At 41.6% G+C, this 19,222-nt stretch overlaps 1 protein-coding gene across 5 annotated transcripts in view; it reads right to left on the reverse strand.

The window, feature by feature from the left end:
• Positions 1–1,077: 1,077 nt before the first annotated feature.
• Positions 1,078–19,222, reverse strand: part of Ralgapb (Ral GTPase activating protein non-catalytic subunit beta) — a 93,855-nt gene continuing 75,710 nt past the window's right edge. For all 5 annotated transcript variants that reach the window (XM_057780423.1, XM_057780422.1, XM_057780421.1 and 2 more), the window contains 5 exons: positions 14,622–14,758; positions 7,312–7,420; positions 6,567–6,645; positions 5,421–5,569; positions 1,078–4,792 (listed from right to left, as the gene is read on the reverse strand). In XM_057780423.1, the coding sequence (XP_057636406.1) occupies positions 4,599–4,792; positions 5,421–5,569; positions 6,567–6,645; positions 7,312–7,420; positions 14,622–14,758 (668 nt within the window). In that variant the 3' untranslated portion in view covers positions 1,078–4,598. The remainder of the gene's footprint in view (positions 4,793–5,420; positions 5,570–6,566; positions 6,646–7,311; positions 7,421–14,621; positions 14,759–19,222) is intronic.

A 19,222-nucleotide genomic window follows, 5' to 3' on the forward strand; every position in this document is an offset into this window, starting at 1 on the left:
AGTTCCTAGGCTCACCCTCCTTCATTGAGGCTGCACCCCTGCGGTTGAGTCATGACTGGGCGGGAGGCAGGCATGATGTGGGAGAACACAGCATCTCATAGTGGAAGAGCACAGGTTGAAGTCAGGGTCATCCTAGACTGGGAAGCTGATGCATCAAAATTGGGTTAGAGGGCAAGTCATGGAGGAGGACACCAGTCTACAGAGAGGGGGAACCAGGCCAAGCTGAGTGGACCCACAGAAGGAGTCTGGGTAAACAGGATTCAAACGTGCACCTAAGAACACGGCAGGCTGTGGACAAGGCAGGCCCAGAGGCCAGAAAAGGAGCAGTCGGGGCTGGGATTTCTAGGTGCCGGGTCAGTATGGAGTTGTGTCGGAGAGCTGAGCCACAGAGGTGGAAAAACTTGAATGCTTATATTTTTGGCTAGCTATGAAACTTTCACAAAATGGGCCACTGAAATCAGCTTCTTCTGCCAATTGGCCCAGCTGTAGGTCCTGTGCTGGCAGGTAGAGCTGGATAAGAAAAAGGGAGAAGGCGGCTCTGGGTCCCAGGCAGCTCACATGCAGCAGGACAGCAGTTCTGTGGAGTTGGTGCCAGGTTGGAGGGGTGGCTCCTGGTGCAGGCAGGCATATTAACAGCTCTCACTTATGTGTCCAAGATTTGCCAGCCCATCACCTATGAGCCAGGCTCATGGCCCCAACATGCTTCTTGTAAAGCCCTCTGAGCCAACCAGTGCAAAGGGGCAGTGAGGGCATAGGTGACCTCTGTGCCCTCCCCATCTGGGAATGTCCTTACTTTTCTCTACAGGCAGAAAACCCCAGGATTCACTCATCCCCCAACTTCCAGCCTTTGTATCTTAATTCTACACACTCCTGCCAGCACTAGAAGGGCATGTCCTTTTCTCTTAAAATTAGCCTAATTTTGAGTATAGGAAAACTAAAAAACCTAGAGTGAAAACCTAGATTAGCTAAAACTGAGCAGACCCTCCTGGAGAGAGTGACTTAAGAATGACCAAGCAGGAGCCAGCCCAGTGGCCTATAACCAAAAGGACACACCAAGTTATTAGATAAGAAGCTCCTTAAAATTTAATTGACTGCGTGTATTACATTCAATATCCCGTGGGTTTCTTGTGGACGGAGGACAGGCATAAATACGAACCTCTGCACCTTCTTCCCAGGCTAGCGCAGATCCAACACAGGCAGCGAGGGACACAGGCACACCTTCATATTTACATATCCTTTACTTTACAGATCAGTGGCAGAAATATTTACAGAAAATACAATAGGAAAAAGATCCCATCTTGGCAATATACCGAAATTCATACAAACTGTAAATATGGTTTCGAGCAAATAATGATACTTAGATTTTAGCCACAACTGCCAAGCCCTTCAGAGGAAGATGCGTTGGTCACTGTGGGGACAAAGAACTTGATTTGCTTCAACAAATAGGTATTGGGCGCCTACCATATGCAAGGCACTGTGGAATCCCAAATTACACATTTCCTCTCATCACTAAAAAACTTGTCTGAAGAACAAGGGTGGCTGTTCTGAGAAAACACTATGCAGTGCCCGGCTCTGCCAGCAGTGAGACCAGTGACTCCACTGCCAGGTGGATCCCTCAGGAAGAGGGAATGTCAGAGAGTGCTGAGAACAGACCAGTGGGTGCCAATGGTCACTGTTAACACCAAAGCTCCAGCCTAAACAGGCTTTAAATGCTAATGGACAACTGATGCCAGGAGAGTGTCAAATGTCCTCTAAGACAGTTGTCACCACCTACCTACCCAGCTCTGCCCAAGGCTGACTCTGTGGGGAAGTTCCACTTCTCAATAGGAATACACCCCGGAAAACTCATCACTGTAGAGGTCAGCCTGCAGAACCTGATTCTCCCCTAATGCAGACAGGGAGCCGTTCTTTCAGGCTGTCCTACTACCTGTGAGCCAGACACGGACAGGGCCAGCCAAAGTGGAGGTGTTTTTATGGGTGAGCCCCATGATGGAGCTACCCTAAGATCAGGGAGCTGAAGAGGGAGATGCTCATATACACATGTGCATGGCACATGCATCTGTATGGCCGGGAGGGCTGCCCTACCACGGGAGTTCTTTTCAAGGAGCCAAAGGCCAGGAGGTCTTAAGAGGAAACTCAAGACAAATGGGAAAGGTGGCAGCAAGGTTTGAAGAGGTTAAGAGCCCTGTCTCCTGTGCTCCCAGGCAAAGGAGCAATCCCCTACTCCCGCCCCCAGTTTCAGAAGTGAACAGGAGGGGGCTGCCAGCCTAAACACCCTTAGCAAATGTTCCTCTTTGGGAGTGCCTAGGCATCCAAGTACAGCAACCGATCAGTTTAAACCACAGTCCAGATTGGTTCCAGTGTTTCTTCAAAGTTTCTGAGCCTGTGTGGGCAAATTTATCAAGTGAACTTCTAAGATTATTGTATGTACTAAGTATGTTCCTCTGACAAGATTCTGTTCAAAGTGATCTTAGCGCAGGCAGGAGGGTGAACTCAATGAGCAGGATTCCAAACCACACTCTGAGACCCAAGGATCTTATCACACCCTCTGGTAGGTAGATGGTGTGTGGAACAGAAGGAACCAGTGAGGGGGTGCATCCCAAGTTCTGTTGGCTGTACACACTAGGGCTTCCCTCCCTTCTTGGGGAATCACCATGTACCCCAGATTTCAAACTACATCTGCCATTGTTGTTCTCTTACCAAAGTTATCAAAATTATAAAGAATTAGAAATTAGAGCCAACCGAAGGGGAAGGGCCAGAAAGCCCACCCCAACACATAAATCCCATACATCATCTTTCTGGTATTATTTAAACAATACCCAGAGTAGGAAAGAAGTACATCTTTATCAGTTATCTGTAGCCTCTGGAATGTTCTAAGTTGCACATGTATGTACAGATTCTTTATTCACCTCACACAGAACAAGAAATGAAGTGTCAGTCTGGAAGGATCTTAAAGGTTGTTCAATTTCACCTCTTCTTGCTGAATTACTAGAATATTTTTAGGGAAAACCTCACTACTAATTTTTACCATTCCTTACCCCATGGTATCACCTGAAGACATTAGATTATTGCCTGGCTTTAAAAAAAAAAAAAAATCAAAGGCAGAACACTATGCCTCGAATGGGAACTAGACTCACAGTGGGAAGGAAGAGGATGACACCGAGGACAAGGAAGATTGGAGGAGAGAGGGGTCTGTACCTGAGTAGAGAAAAAAAAGGGGGGGGTTGTGGCAAACTTCAGCCTACGGGATGCTATACCCATGGTTCTTGCTCAGGGACCGCAGAAGACACACTTCTGGAATGGAGGCACCTGCACAGAGGAGCAGGTGTAACACTGCCCCTAATGTCCTAGGGAAAGAGCAAAACTTCAAACCAAACAGTAGACCCTGATCTGCAGATTTTAATGACAACGGGGGAACAGCCCTGTTAATCTCTGATTATTCCTCTTTGGACCATACATGTCACTTGTTTTCTAAGACAAATAATCTTACTGAAGGAGTAAGAACATAAAAATTGGAATATAGTGAACACTGTAACAGGAGTCCTAAAACAGTTTGGTTCTGGCCACCTCCTATGCTTAGTCCCTTGCAGAGAAACAACAGTCAAGTGACTGAAATATTCCAGAGTCCTGGCAGGGACTTGTACCTTCAGCTGGCTAAGACCAGGAAACATAACAGCAGCTGCCACCTATGGAGATGACACTGATTCTATGGACTGCGAAGCAGCTGCTCTCTGAAGAGCTGAGTGAGTGGGACACTTCTTCCTGAACCACGAATAGAACCCTCCAAGAACTACTGCAGCTTGCTGCTTGGTCCTGAAATAATTTTCAGCCTGTTGTGAACTCCCATTATTGGTATTTGATCAAGAAACCATGCCTACCCTATCATCAGGCCATCGAACTGAACAGTAATGGACAACGGAGGCATCACTGCTCACTCACAGCCATTAGAGTACACAGCTGTGCCTCCACTGCCATCTGTCTGCTAAGAAGCTGAGGCCATATGACAGATCTCCACAGCAGAGAGAGGGGCAACTTGCTTAAACATGGAGAAAAAAAATAGGAAATATTTTAATGTCAGACTCATCTGAGTAAAACCCTTTATGTTTCACCTGTCAGTATGACAGGTAACAAATAGATCGAAACATGAGCACAAAGCTGCTATCTCCTCCTTCACGGTGTCAACTTGAGCCTTAAAAAGTTCTGGAAGGTTCTGAGACTGATTTTAATTTTGAATACACCCTCCTAAAAAGCGAGGTATAAACTATCTTCAGCTCCTACCTTGCAAGCCTGTTGACACTACCAATGTATGTATTTAACTGATGCATAAAAGCCTTTATCCTCAAAAGGCTTATATTTACTAAAATTGTCACTTTAAAAGAAAGTTTATGGCTAAAATGCTTGTTGTCCTTTTCAGCAGGAGTGTGACTGTGTGAGGTCCATCATCAGAAAGCAGGCAGTCCTCGAGCCAGTGGCTTCACATCATGGTTCTGGTGATTCAACAGTGAGTTCTTGGGAGTGATTCGCTTGTGTTTTTCAGGACTGTCTTGCTTTGATGTCAGAGCCCATTCTGCAGTCCACTGCCCTGGGCAGACTGTGCTCTAAGAGCTGCAGTTCTTGAGACCAACCTCCTGGAAAAGGGCAGTATAAAACTCTGGCTCCAACTGCTTATTCCGGTATTTGTTGACAATGTCAGTGATTTTCTGTTTCCGACGGACATGTGGTGGACTGTAGGAATCACTCTCCAGTCTCTTTCTTCTACAAATATTTATTACAGTCTGCCGCACCAGGAAGCCTTGAAGACAGGTGAGAAAACTGTCAGTAAGCTGTCAGGGAAGCTATGTTCAGGGGACCATTTTCTCAACACTGCAACTCTTTCACTGCAATCCCATGGTTTCCCACCTCAGAGACAAACATAGCACCAAGATGAAACTGCTGAGAGAGACATTAGCTCAGGACAGAGTCAAAGCCTGCTCTTCCAGCCCATGTTCTCTGTTTTCCTCTTTAGTTAGGTAGTTAATTCATTCAGTTAGTGAAGGCCTTTTTATATTACCAGATTAAAGCTTAAACAGCAGCATTTTCTACATGCAGCGACTATTAAGACCATCTCCTTACTTGTGTTTTATGAAAGTGTTAAAGAAGGCAAACAGCGATACAGTTGCTGGCATCCTATGGTACAATAACCTCCAACCCACAGCCATACATGGGGCATATCTAAATTCAGTGAGACACACACCATAAAATGTTGACAGGGCCTCAGCAGAACAAAGAGGAATGAGGCAATGTACTGTGAAGTGAAAAAGGACTAAAATTCATTAAATACATCTATGAGATTATCAAAGAATAAGAATAAAATAAAATTTAAAGGTGAAGGAAAACAAAGAAAGTCAGGACTGCTGTCCTTCAGGACACACAGCACTTACCCAGGGCTCGCCGGCTGACTATCATCCCATCAACAAGGGGGATGACCATGTTAAATTTTCCAGTGGCTCCCTGGATTTTTATCCGGAACAATCCAGTGTTTAAAGGGTGGATGAAGATTACTGGGACTTCTTTTTCAAGAGTTGTGGATCTTAGAAAAGATAAGTCCTTTTAGTTCAGACACAAGAATCTTTCCTATGAGGTGTAAGAACACGTATCAGGGCCTGGGACCTGTTGTCAGCATGGCTGCGACAGTGTCGAGATAGAGCCCAGAGTACAAGCAGTAACAGCAAAAGCCCAATATGGGAATTATATACACATACGTATAAGTTACGCATATAAAGATAAATTCTTCTACATAATAGAATTTATCTGAAGAACATAAAATAAAGTCAGAGATTAAATATGGAAACAGGAAGGTTTTTGGTGGAAAAATACAAAATTTCATTTATGCAGACCAAGTAAGTCCTAGAAGTTAAGTGTTCATTATACTGAGTAAGGCTGTAATACTGCATTACATTATTAAAAGTCTAAGAGGGCAAAGCAAATAGTAATAGTAATAATAATAATAATAACAAATGGTCTCAAAAAACAAAAAAATAATAAATTATAGGTACTGTGAGTGGTATGAGACTTCTAGAGGTGATAATGTATGTTTACAGGATATAGTGGTGATGGTTTCATATGTAAAATAGACCTCCAAATTTAAGACTGAACACGCCAAATATGCACAACTTTTTGTATAACAATTGTATTTCAATAAGTTAAGTTTTTAATTTTGTTTTTTCCTGAGCATTTCACATGCTGGCTTTTCCCCCTCTTCAGAGCTCCTGGGAAGACTGGGAAACCAAAGAACAGCTTACAGATGTATTTACTAATCTAGCACATATTTAAACACGGAAAAAGGGGCCACATAAATGCCATCTTGCCAGCCCTTTCTTTGATTCTTTAAAAATTTTATTTTTTTTAAATTTGGATCTTCTGCAAAAACAAATGTTCTTAACCACCAAGCCATCTCTCCAGGTCCTGATTCTTTCCTTATTTGCCTTTAACCACTGTTTGATTATAATTCTTTATTCTTTTATTAAGTGTAACCAACAGATACAAACAGACATGCTGATAAACTCAAGCAAAGAAGAGGACAGTACCTCAGAGAAGTGCTACTGTTAGCAGTGGTTTCCACACCAGTGCTGATCTCTGTCATCAGATCTGACAGGGGAAAGTTTTCTAGAAAACAACAACATTACAGTTACCACCGCCTGATTTTCCCGAATTCATTTCCTAACCTCTTCATAGGCAGCAACAAGTACCATCTGTGCTGCACCACAGTGTGGAACCCTAATGACTCCCCACATAAAAACAGCTGTCTTTCACAATGTTTGGCCCAGTGCACCGAAAGCAGAGAGCTTTCAGAGAATATAACCTGTGGCTGTGAGGGCGTGGTTAGAAGCAGAACGACACTTTCCTATAAACCCTGAGCTGGACAGGGTGCTAAGCTAAGCATGCATTTCTGATGCTCTTAAGTCAAACGAAAATCCTAAGAAAGTTATCCATGGCAGAACTTTTAAGGACAAAGGAAGCAATTATATAAAAACGAGACCACCTGTGCACATGGAAAGATGGCCCAGAGCTCCTGGGAAGGCTGGGAACACTAACTAGGAAACAAACAAAACAGTTAATGACTTTGTATCTACTAATCTATCAAATATTCCTAACTAGAAAAGAAGGGTCACAAGTATGCCCAATTAACAGGTTTCTTGAAATGGGTAGAGAAGCTGGAATACAAACCCAGGTTTATGAACTGCAAGTCTCTGTACCCGCCCTTTTCAGACATTTGGTAGGTCACTGGCAACCTAATCATTCTTAGAGAAAACCTTTTTCCTCATACAGTACCTATATCATCGTAGCGTTCCACCCAGACTACAGACACTCTTGTCTCAGGTCCAAGGGGAGGCACAGGGCGACCCTGAGGCAGCTTCTTCATTCTGGAACTGGGACTAAGCTATATGACAGGAAAGGAGAAAGACGTTTTTTGTTTTGTTTTCGGAGACAGGGTATCTGTGTGTAGCCCTAGCTGTCCGGGAACTAGCTCTTGTAGACCACGCCAGCCTAGAACTCCCAGAGATCCGCCTTCCTCTGTCTCTCTAGTGCTGGGATTAAAGGTGTGTGTCACCACTGTCCAGCATGATACAACTTTTAAGTATCAAACGAATACTGAACAATTTGCATAAAAAGCAATAAAATTTGCATGTCATGTTTTAACAAAGGTTTAAAAGGACTGAATCTACCTCTGTTGTGGCCAGAAAGCTGTATGCTTCCCAGGTAAAGAAATACAACTGTTTTGTCTGGTGATCTTAGTCTCTAAAATGCAACATCAGAAAGTTATTTCTAGTTCTGAGATGAAATGTTCCAGTAGCAATCTATACCTGATTTTCCTCATATTGTCTGCAAAAGACAAGAGTTCATTGGTCTTTGAGGCAAGCTCATGCACATTTGCCTTTTCTGCCACTCAACTGGCTTATTTTTAGTGAACTACTTTTGGTTATGTGTCAATATTTTAAGGTGCATTTATTATTATGCATGATGTTCTATAGTATATAATGTTTCTACTTTCTTTTTATATATCTGTACATAATTTTATGTAACTATACAAAATCTAACTCACAAAAAAGAACATCTATTTTTCTGAGGCTGTCTTAATTATCTTAGATGCATCTGTTTTCTTTTTAAAGATTTATTTATGGGGGTTGGAGAGATGGCTCAGAGGTTAAGAGCACTGGCTGCTCTTCCAGAGGTCCTGAGTTCAATTCCCAGCAACCACATGGTGGCTCACAACCATCTGTACTGAGATCTTGTGCCCTCCTCTGGTGTGCGGGCATACATCGAAGCAGAATGTTGTAAACATAATAAATAAATCTTTAAAAAAATTTATTTATGTATCTGTGTGTCTGTGTATGTGGGTGCCCAAGGATGACAGCAGAGGATTCCCTGGAGCTGTGGTGATAGCACCCAAATGGATGGTGAAAACCAAAGTCAGCCTTCTGCAAGTGCAGTAGTTGCTTTTAATCACTGAGCCATCTCTTCATAATGAAGGAGTTCAGATCTTGTCATAAGGATTTCTAAATCTATTGAGATGATCATCTGATTTCTACTCTTTAGAAAATGTTTACATAGTGTATTATTACATTTATTGATTTTTGTATGTAGAACTATAGCTAAATCTCTAAAGATAACTTGATCAAAGCCAATGATCTTTTCAATGCGATCTTGATTTGGGAATGCAAATATTTTGTTGAGAATTTTTGCAGCTATGTAGCTTGGTCTATCTTCCTTTTGTTGTGTCTGTATGTCTGTATCTTGTTCTGGTATCAGAATACTGGTTTCAGAAAAGAAACCAGTTCTGGAGTGTTCTGTGCTTCCTGTTGTTAACAGCCTGAGAAACACTGTTGTTAGTCCTTTACAAGTCAGCAGATTCAGCAGTGAAGCTAATTCAGGACGGCTCTCTTTTAGGAAAGATTTCTTTTTTAAGTCCTTTAACAACGTTGCTTGTTATAAATCTGTTAAAATGACCTCACCTTGATTTAATTTTGGTATGCCCTACTGTACCTAAAAAGTGTCCATGTGTTTTTAGGTTTTCTGTGTAATACACGTTTTTAAGGCATGTCCTGATCATTTTCTGAATTTCACTGTTATCTGTAAGAACCAGTTACTTCACTTAGGTTTCTAGTTTTAGTCATTTATGATTTCTCTTTTTTCTTCTTTCTGTTTTTCCAGACAGGGTTTCTCTGTGTAACAGCCCTAGAAGTCCTGGAACTCGCTTTGCAGACCAGGCTGGCCTCAAACTCAGAGACCCACTTGCAGACCCAGTGCTGGGATTAAAGGCATGCGCCACCACACCTGCCTTCCTCTCTTTCCATCAGCTAGGCTGAATGAAGGTTTGTCCATCTTGTGAAAGAACCAGCTCTTTGCTGCAGGGATTCTTTGTTTTTCTGATTCCATTTCACTAATTTTTGCTCTGATCTTAATTTTTTTTTTCTGTCTAGTGATTGTAGATTTGGTCTGTTCTTATTTTTCCAAGATCTTAAGGTGAACTGTTAGTTTATCTGAAATTTATTTGATTTCTTATATGTGTATCCTTTAATTCACCCCCCACCCGAGACAGGGTCTCATTTTAGCCCTGGCAGGCCATAAACTCACAGAGATCTGCATTCTCTGCCTCCCAAGTGCTGGGATAAAGGGATGTACCGTCACACCTAGTCCATTTTTAAACATACTTAGTCATTCTTTGAGTTCTTTAGGATTTCATGTGATTCTCTTTTACTGTAGGCTATTACTGAGGGATCAGTGATTTTTTTTTTCTTCTTTTCAAGAAAAAAGTCTCACTGTACCCTGGTTGGCCTTGAACTGATAGAGTCTGCTTGCCAGTGCTGAGATTAAAAGTATGTGCCGCCTTGACCAGCGTGGGTTAGTGATCTTTCGTCTTCTCTTTTACCCCCAAGACAGGGTTTCTCTGTTTAGTCATAGCTCTCCTGGAATTCAATCTGGAGACCAGGCTGGCCTCAAATTCACAGATCCACCTGCCTCTGCCACCTGAATGCTTGGATTAGGGCCTGCACCACCACTGCCCAGTTTGGATTAGTGATATTTAGAAGTTATATTGTGTTGGTTTTCCACGTTACTTGTGTTTTTGTACTGGGACTTGCACATCTGTGTTTAAGTTACTAGTTGAATTTATTTTTAGTTTTATCTTTTAGAAAGCATTGCTATTCTTTCTGAGGAAGTGTTTTCAGGGGAGGCTAGAGACAGGAGATGTGGTTTTCCTCTGCTTGACTGGTGATCAAGCACAAGCCCAGCACTTATTTGGAATTAGAATGCTACTGTTGCTGGGGTTTTTATTTGTTTGTTATTGCTCTTGTAGAGGATCTGGACTTGATTCCTACCACCTACATGGCATCTCACAACCATCTGTGATGCCAATTCCAGAGTCTGACACTTTCCTCACGGCTCCAGGGGCTCCAGGCATGCACATGGTGCACATACATACACACAAGCAAAATACTCATACAGAAAATAAGTCTTAAAAACAACAAAAAAGGAAATAAGTCTTAAAAACAACAACAAAAAAGGAATTAAATCAAAACACGTAGGACATTCCCAGAGACCCTGTGAAGATGACTAGTCAATGTTCTTTGGGGGAAAACATTAAAGAAAGAACAGAGTACAAAAAAGAGAAATATTTTATACAGAACAAGAAGAGAGCAGGATGGAGTTGGCCTGCTAAAATGACAGACAACACTGAAAGAGGAAAACCTGTAAAGAGGAGACAGCTGGAGAGAGTACAGAGTATGAAAGTAACTGGCCTATCATTTTTATCTATTTTTGACACAAGGTCTCATGTAACCCACAATGGCCTTAGACTTACTATGTAGCTGAGGTTGGCCCTGAGTCGTGACCTTCTGCTTTTACCACTTGAATACAAGAATTACAGGTATGTTTAATGATGCCTGGCTCACCCAATCAGCTTGAAGTTTCTTTGCAAGGTTAGCAGACTATGTGAATGCCCTTTAGCACACTGGCACTCTAAACCACACCACTTGCATGACACACATAAAACTGTCTGTGCTAATAACCTCATCAGAGCTTTTATGTGCAGGAGAGAGAATTCCATAGTTAAATTTAAATTTAAAACTAAAACTGCTTTATTAGGATAGAAACAGGTATATCAAATATATTACCAAATGACTAGAGTTCATGACAAGCCCCCAGATTCTTTTTTTAACATAAATGATATTTATTTATTTATTATGTATACAATATTCTGTCTATGTGTATGCCTGAAGGCCAGAAGAGGGCACCAGACCTCATTACAGATGGTTGTGAGCCACCATGTGGTTGCTGGGAATTGAACTCAGGACCTTCGGAAGAGCAGGCAATGCTCTTAATCGCTGAGCCATCTCTCCAGCCCAAAATTCTTATTTCTATCTGGCAGAACAGAAAATAAAGATTTCTCTCAAACAAATCCAAGCATATCCAGAAACTACTCTCATAGCAGAGTAGTTTTTAATAAGCTACTATCTTTACCTCTGAGCTGTAGCCCAAGACTGATATGTCTTCTGTGTTTAGGTCAGGTTTCTGTAGATCACCTACTTTTTTGACTCCTTAAAGTAATACAGCACTCTCGGGTGGACAAGAGCATGGCAGGGGAGACAGAATATGATGTTAAACTGGGAGCGTCACCCCAACCCCTGGCATCCATCCCAGCCCCCAGCCTGGGACTACAAATCCCAGCATGCCAGGTCCTGACCCCTCCCACAGGGTATTTAAGTGGGCGCCCAGAAGAGGAACACACGTGGTCCCAGGTTTTGCATGTGTTCCCTGGTTTTCTGTCTCCCTGACATGCTCTCGGCTACCCAAGAGTGCTGCATTTATTAAAACATGGGCATTTTAATTTGGTTTAATCTGTTTTGAATGGATTTCTGTGCGCCAGCGGAGAGGAATTTTCTTAACAAGGTACATATCATATTCACAGGTTTTTATCATAACAGATGAGAAAGACATAGAGCAAGGATCATCGGGTGTCATCTTCAAACCTTAATCAACACAATGGCATTCTTTCCTGTAGTCCTGCTAAACTCACTTAGATTCAAATGGAGATTCCTTAAGGTTTCCTGTACATGGTCAAGCCATGGGCAAATAACAGTTTTACTCTTTGCTTTCTGATTTTTATGCATTTTGTCTTACTTCTCTGTTAGATTTCTACTTCTCCACCTGCAGACAGGATGCTAGCTGTTGTTTAGTCAATGTGCTTTATTATGTTAAAGAGGCTCACTTCTGTTCAGGGTGCTGAGACTGTCTCCTCACTGGCAAGTGTTAAACAGGTTGTTTGGTTTATTTTCTAATCTGAAAAGAATACATGATAAAAAGCAAGATGCTTTAAGAGGGTTAGGGCAAGCAGCCACTGAATGTCTGCATTCTCTATTTCTTTCAAACTGTTCTATGAGGTCTCTTAACCTCTTGAACTTTAAAATCAGTCTATTATTAGGAGTCATATAACTTGATACTTTTACTAAATAATTTTAATAGTGGAGACCTTTCTTAAGCATGTATCTATGCTAAAAATAGAAAAAGGAGAAATGATGGATAAGGGTCATCTGTCTATCTGTTGCTTTCATTGGTTAATTAATAAAGAAAGCTGCTTGGCCTGATAGGGCAGAATTTAGACAGGCGGAGTAGACTGAACAGAACGCTGGGAAGAAGGGAAGTGAGTCAGTCACCATAGCTCTCCTCTCCGAGATGGACGCAGGTTAAGAATATTCCCGGTAAGACACCACCTCGTGGTGCTACACTCATTAGAAATGGGTTAATCAAGATGTGAGAGTTAGCCAGTAAGAGGCTAGAGCTCATGGGCCAAGCAATGTTTAAAAGAATACAATTTGTATGTTGTTATTTCGAATATAAAGCTAGCCATGCTGGAGCCGGGGCCGCAGCCCACTGCTCCTACCATCAACAGTTATACCTAGTGATGAGCTGTGGCAGGAGAAGAAGTTTAAGGCTTGCCTAGGCTACAAAATGTGTTCCAGGTCATCTGGGGCAACTTAGTAGATCCTATCTCAAAATAAAAATAAGAAGACTGGGAATATCTGGCTGCATGTGTGAGTCTTAAGCTTAACCCCAGTACTGGGGACAGAGGAGTGGGGGAGTAATAATTTTAACTCTGGAATGAACCAAACTAAAATCCTATTTATTCCTGAATTTATATTCAGGAATGACTTTGGTCAGATTTACACTTCATCTTTTTTATTATTTGTTTGAAATCAATCAGCCTGATCATGTGTTTCTGTTACCACTTAAGTCATTTTTCAATAAAGATTAAGGGGTAAACACAGATAAAGAAATAAAATCGGCTGATAAGTATAAAAGCAAAAGATTTTTGTATGCAGTAGCAGTTGTGTGTCATACTCAACTGATTTAGTTATAAACAGTAACCCCCACCCCACCTTTATCCATGGGGATACATTCAAAGACTCTCCATGGGTTCTTGAAACCAGTTACTACCCAATCCTATCCATATTCTTTTCTAGTGTACAACTACACACACACACACACAGAGAGAGAGAGAGAGAGAGAGAGAGAGAGAGAGGAAGAGAGAAAGAGAGGAGAAACACCCTTGAAGTAAATGTAACAACAGCAATAAAACAGAACAAATCAAGTGTATTTCAATAAAAGCCTTTGTGAATTTGGTCTCTCTAACCTTCATGAAAGGTTACCATGCTATAAGCATTCCTCTTCCTGCGATGACACAAGGTGATGCAATGCCCACATGAGCCACAGTAAAACACTGTGACAAAATGCTAGGCATTGCTAACTTTACATAAGCACTGCAGTATAACATTCCATGACACCAAACCAAAACTAAAGTGACAGATGAGGGCGGAGGTGGGGAAGTATACAGGTGCTGAACAAAGGATGATTAGCATCCTAGGTTGGAAGAAATAGGATTTTGTAAGATTTCACCAAGTTATTCGAAATACTACATTATTTTAAACTTACAAATTGCTTATTTATGCAATTTTCCTTTAAATATTTTTAGACTATAGTTGAGCATGGGTCATAAAATGGCTGAAAACAAAACAACAGACAAAGGAGAACCGCAGTCCTTAGAGTCTGCAAATGCTACAGCTTTGCAGTCAGTTCTTAGCTGGATCGTGAGAAGAAAAGCTACACACAGCTCCTGCTGTGATGCTTAGTGGATACCCAAAGCCTCAGCTTAAACAGGAGTGAGCGAGAGAACTGACTATTGAAGCAGAATGTCAAAAACAAGAAAAATGCTGTCTTAGGGCCAACCATTTACTATAGATTAGAAAAATGAAAACTTCAAGAATTCATTTTAAAATACTTCAGTTAATGAATCAGTAGTCTTGCTATACCTCCTACATTACAAAAAATGAGAAATTTGTCGGGCGGTGGTGGCGCACACTTTTAATCCCAGCACTCGGGAGGCAGAGGCAGGCGGATCTCTGTGAGTTCGAGGTCAGCCTGGTCTACAAGAGCTAGTTCCAGGACAGGAACCAAAAGCTACGGAGAAACCCTGTCTCAAAAAATCCAAAAAAAAAAAAGAGAGAGAGAGAGAAATTTTCAGACTTGGTCTTATAATTACTGCCACTTCACCACAAAATTTTGGGTGAATCAATAGAACAACTTACCCTCTGTGAGGAATTAAGATTGTCTGTGTGATTGGGGACCAGCTCAAGTGTCAGGGGTGGCTGCTTCAGAATTCCAGGCATAAGATCCATATTTGAGTCACTATCTTGGTCTGAGATATTACTTTCCAAAGAATCGGCTGCAAGACAAAAAAAAAATATATATATTTGCTACTTCTCTGGAGCAGAAGTTTAATTATGTTAAGTAGTCTAACTACCCTGAGTAACTGAAGACCAAGCACTGCTTCCACAGCAAGTCTTGGCAGACGTTCTATGAAGGAGCAGGTGACCTAGAGCAGGGTTTGCTAGTCACAGAAGCATTTGCAGCACACTCTTCTTTGCACTTACTTACAATACCTGAAAAAAGGTAAAACTTGGACTGAAGAGACAGCTCAGCAGTTAAAAGCAATGGCTACCCTTGTAAAAGAATGGGGTTTGGTTCCCAGCACCTACAAGGTACTGACAACCATCTGTAACTCCAGTTCCAAGGGATCCCTGGTCTCTTCTAGCTGTCATGAGCACAAAAGACAAGCATGTAGTGCGCATAATACACGCAACTAAAACATTCATACACATAAAAGAAACATTTTAATCTTTAATAACCACATAAAGCCCATTCTTGACTGAATCTGGTTTGTGCACTATAGTTTGTCATCTCCTGCTGTCTACAGGATAACTAAGACGAGAAAATTATGAAATCAGAGCTGTTATTCTCTTAATTATTTATATATCTATCTATCTATCTATCAAAAGTACCATCCTAAGTAGACACTGAGAAACCTGAAAGCTACTAAGAACCTAGTGTGAATTTAAAGTACAATATGGTGGGAGATTAAAAACAAAACAAATCTGGCAGTAGTAAAAAAACAAAAGAAATGAACAAAACCCCCAGGAAAATAGAGATACTCTATTTTATGCAAACAGATGTTTTGCCTGCATATATGTATATGTACTACATGTATGCTTGGTGTCCAAGGAAGTCAGAAGAGGGCACTGGATTCCCTGGAACTGGAGTTACAGATGGTTGTAGGCTACCACACAGGTACAGGAAATCAAACCCAGATCATCTGAAAGAGCAAGAAACACTCCAAATCAGAGCCTTCTTTCTTGTCCCGGAATATGAATATCACCAGAAGCTGAGTAACAGCACAGAAATGGCAAGTGGCATTAGACATATATCATGACTGTAGGCTAAGAACCAATTGTAGGAAGCCACAGTGTGAGTGAAGAAGGCTCTAGGTCTGGGAAGACTTGCTGGTGCAGGCTCTAATAACCAAAATAACCAGACAGGTACTTAACTCATAAGACAGCTAGGCCTCAACCGCTGGAATAAGATGGAAGGCAGATAAATACTATGATTCTGATCCTGAAAGGCCCATTCTACTAGGGACAAAAATGATAGAGTATGAAACAGATGGGAGCCTACAGTGAGAAGTCAAGGTCAAGTACTTTGGAAATGAGACTAGCAAGTGAGATGGCTCATAGTTCACACTTCAAATGGTCTCAATGGAGAAAGTGACATTTTCTACTTACTGTCTAGCTGGACAAGAAGAAATGTGCTTAATTTGCAAAAAACCAATATTTTTTTTCAAATTTATTTTAAATTTATGTATCTGTGTAGATACCCATGAAAGCCAGAAAAAGCTGCAGAATCTAGAACTGTAGTTACATGAGTGCTGGGAACTGAACTCGGGTCTTTGGGAAGAGCAAGTGCTCTTAAAGGCTGAGTCCTCTCTCCAGGCCCACACTGTAGTGATAGTTTGTGTTTTAACAAATAAACTTGCCTGAAGATCAGAGTGCAGAGCTAAACTACTAGAGATCAGGCCGTTATGGCTCACACCTTTAATTCCAGTACTTGGGGGTCCCATGCTTTTAATCCCAGCACAAGGGAGGTAGAGACAGGAAGGAATATGGCTGGGCAGAGAGAGGAATATAAGGTGGGAGGAGACAGGAGCTCAGATGCAGTCTGATGTTTGGTAGAGATGGATATTGTCTGAGGCAACAGTCTGAAGCAGTCAATCAGAGGACGCAGTCTGAGGACAGGATTGCCCTTTTGGACTGAGAATTCGGTAGAGATAAAAACAGTCTCTCTAACAGCTGGCTGCACTGGTCTCTGATCTATCAGCTTTCACCCTCTAGTATCTGACTCTGGGTCTTATTATTTTCTTCTTCTTTTGGTTTTTCGAGACAGGGTTTCTCTGTAGCTTTTGGAGCCTGTCCTGGAACTAGCTCTTGTAGACCAGGCTGACCTCGAACTCACAGAGATCCACCTGCCTCTGCCTCCTGAGTGCTGGGATTAAAGGCGTGCGCTACCACTGCCCGGCTCTGGGTTTTATTATTAAGAACAATTAGAATTCATGCTACACCACACAATATTTTAAGCAAAATAAACCTGTGAGTTTAGATTAAGAAAGAGTAATCATACTTAATCCATAAGAACAGTATGCCATCTTTTCTAGGCTGCTCATGGTTTTTTCCTTAATGTCCAAAGATCAGCATGATGTCATCATGATAAATTTACATAGGGTTCCAAATAAAAGCTCTCACATGGGAATCAAGAGCAAGGTAGGCTTCACTCATAATTTGTGAAAGAGTGACCAAAGCAGAAAGCAAAGTCTGTACATACACAATGGTTAAGTTAGATGAAAGACAAAACTAAGGTTGACGTGGGATTGTACTTAAAGAATATCTGATACCTATCATTAGATGAATGCATAAAGAAAAATGAAATTATGTCGCATATAGGAAATTAGATGGAATTGGAGATCATGGAGTTCAGTGAAATGACTCTAAAAAACAAACGTCTCAGTTTCTCATATGACAAAATGACATCTAGACATACATAAAATCTCTGACATAAAGAAGGGAGAGGAATAGGCTGATATGAGAAGGGAACAACAGAGTGTAATGGAGTGGAGGAGATAGAGCATGTTTTTTTCTTATGCTGAATTTCAATTTAACTATGCATGTATGGGGGATATGGTAGGGAAATATACACACACAGCACAACATATATTCATGAAAATATCATAGCAAAAGAAATTAAGTTATCCTAATTAATCATGCCCTACTATGTTTTCAATATGAAATGGCCTTCACAGTCTCATGCATGGAACACATCTTTAGCTGGTGGCACTATTCTGGGAGACTGTGAAACCTTTATGGGATGAAGCCTGGCTGAGGAGACTAGGTCACTGGGAGAGGGCCTTTGAAGTACCTAATGTCTGGGTTCTGACCCTGCTATCTGCTTCCTGGTCTGCTATGCTGAGGAGTCTTTGCTATATGCTCCCATGTCCATAGAGTAAGTGAGCCATTGTGTCATGCCATTATCATTATGTGGATGAGAAGCTCTGAATCATCAACTAAAAGTAAACCCTTCCCCCTCATTCCTGTAGGATATCTCTGTCACCAACACTGTCTAGGTTAGCTTTCCTGTCAACATGTCTGGGAAGAGAACTTCAAATGATCAATTGCCTTGATTAGACTGGCCTGTGGGCATATCTTTAGGGTATTTTTTTAAATTGCTAATTGCTACAGGAGGGTTCAACCCACTGTGGATGTGGCACCTCTCCAAATGTGGCGCTAAGCCATGTAACAAAAGTAGCTGAGCCTGGGACAGAGCCAGTACACTGCATCACTACGTGGTTTCTGCTTCAAGCACTGATTCCAGGTTCCTGCTTGAGCTCCTGCCCTGACTTTCCTTGATGATGGACTCTAACCTTTAAGATGTAATAAACCTTTCCCTCCCCATCTTGGTTTTGGTGTCATGTCATAGCAATGGAAAGCAAACTAGGTCAAACAAAAACTATCACAGAAAACTGGTAGCAAAGAAGTAGAGCAGCTTCTGTGACCAAACTTGACCATGTGGTTCCTAGGCCTTAAGAACTGATATGCAGAGGGAAATGTTATGAGATGCAGGCTAAATAAGCTCTAGAATGCTCTAAGCAGAGCTTAATGGTCAGTTCTGGTAGGATCAGAAATGCCAACAGAGATTAAGACAGTAAAGACTGTTCACTGAGATTTAGAACAAGGATTCTTCTAGGGACTGATTAAAGGCCATTCATGTTACATTTTGGCAAAAAGCAACAAAACAAAACAAAACCTGTCTACATTCTATCCATGTTTCGAAAAACTCAATAATAATGAACTAATTTATTGGCAGACACAATTGAAGACAGCACAACATCCAGTGGCATCAGGCTTACTGCTGGCTGCTTCTAGCTAGATTACATGGGAACTGAGAGCAAAAGTGGGGGCAAGATTTGGACATGGTAAGCCAGGCAGTGGTGGCGCACGCCTTTAATCCCAGCACTCAGGAGGCAGAGGCAGGCGGATCTCTGAGTTCGAGCTAGTTCCAGGACAGGCTCCAAAACCACAGAGAAACCCTGTCCCGAAAAGCCAAAAAAAAAAAAAAAAAAAAAAAAAAAAGATTTGGACATGGTACAATTTAGCCAGGAAAGGAGTATGATTGTAAAGAAACTCATAGCACCACTAAAAAGAAGCTGTGCACTCTGTGTGGGAACAACAGGAGAAAGGTGAGGACACTCCAGGAAGGAGTTAGACCCTACCCAGTGTGGGCTCCAGTCTATGAAACGGAAAGTTCA

The sequence above is a fragment of the Chionomys nivalis genome, chromosome 9 (assembly GCF_950005125.1).
Source record: "Chionomys nivalis chromosome 9, mChiNiv1.1, whole genome shotgun sequence".
Classification (NCBI taxonomy): Eukaryota; Metazoa; Chordata; class Mammalia; order Rodentia; family Cricetidae; genus Chionomys; species Chionomys nivalis.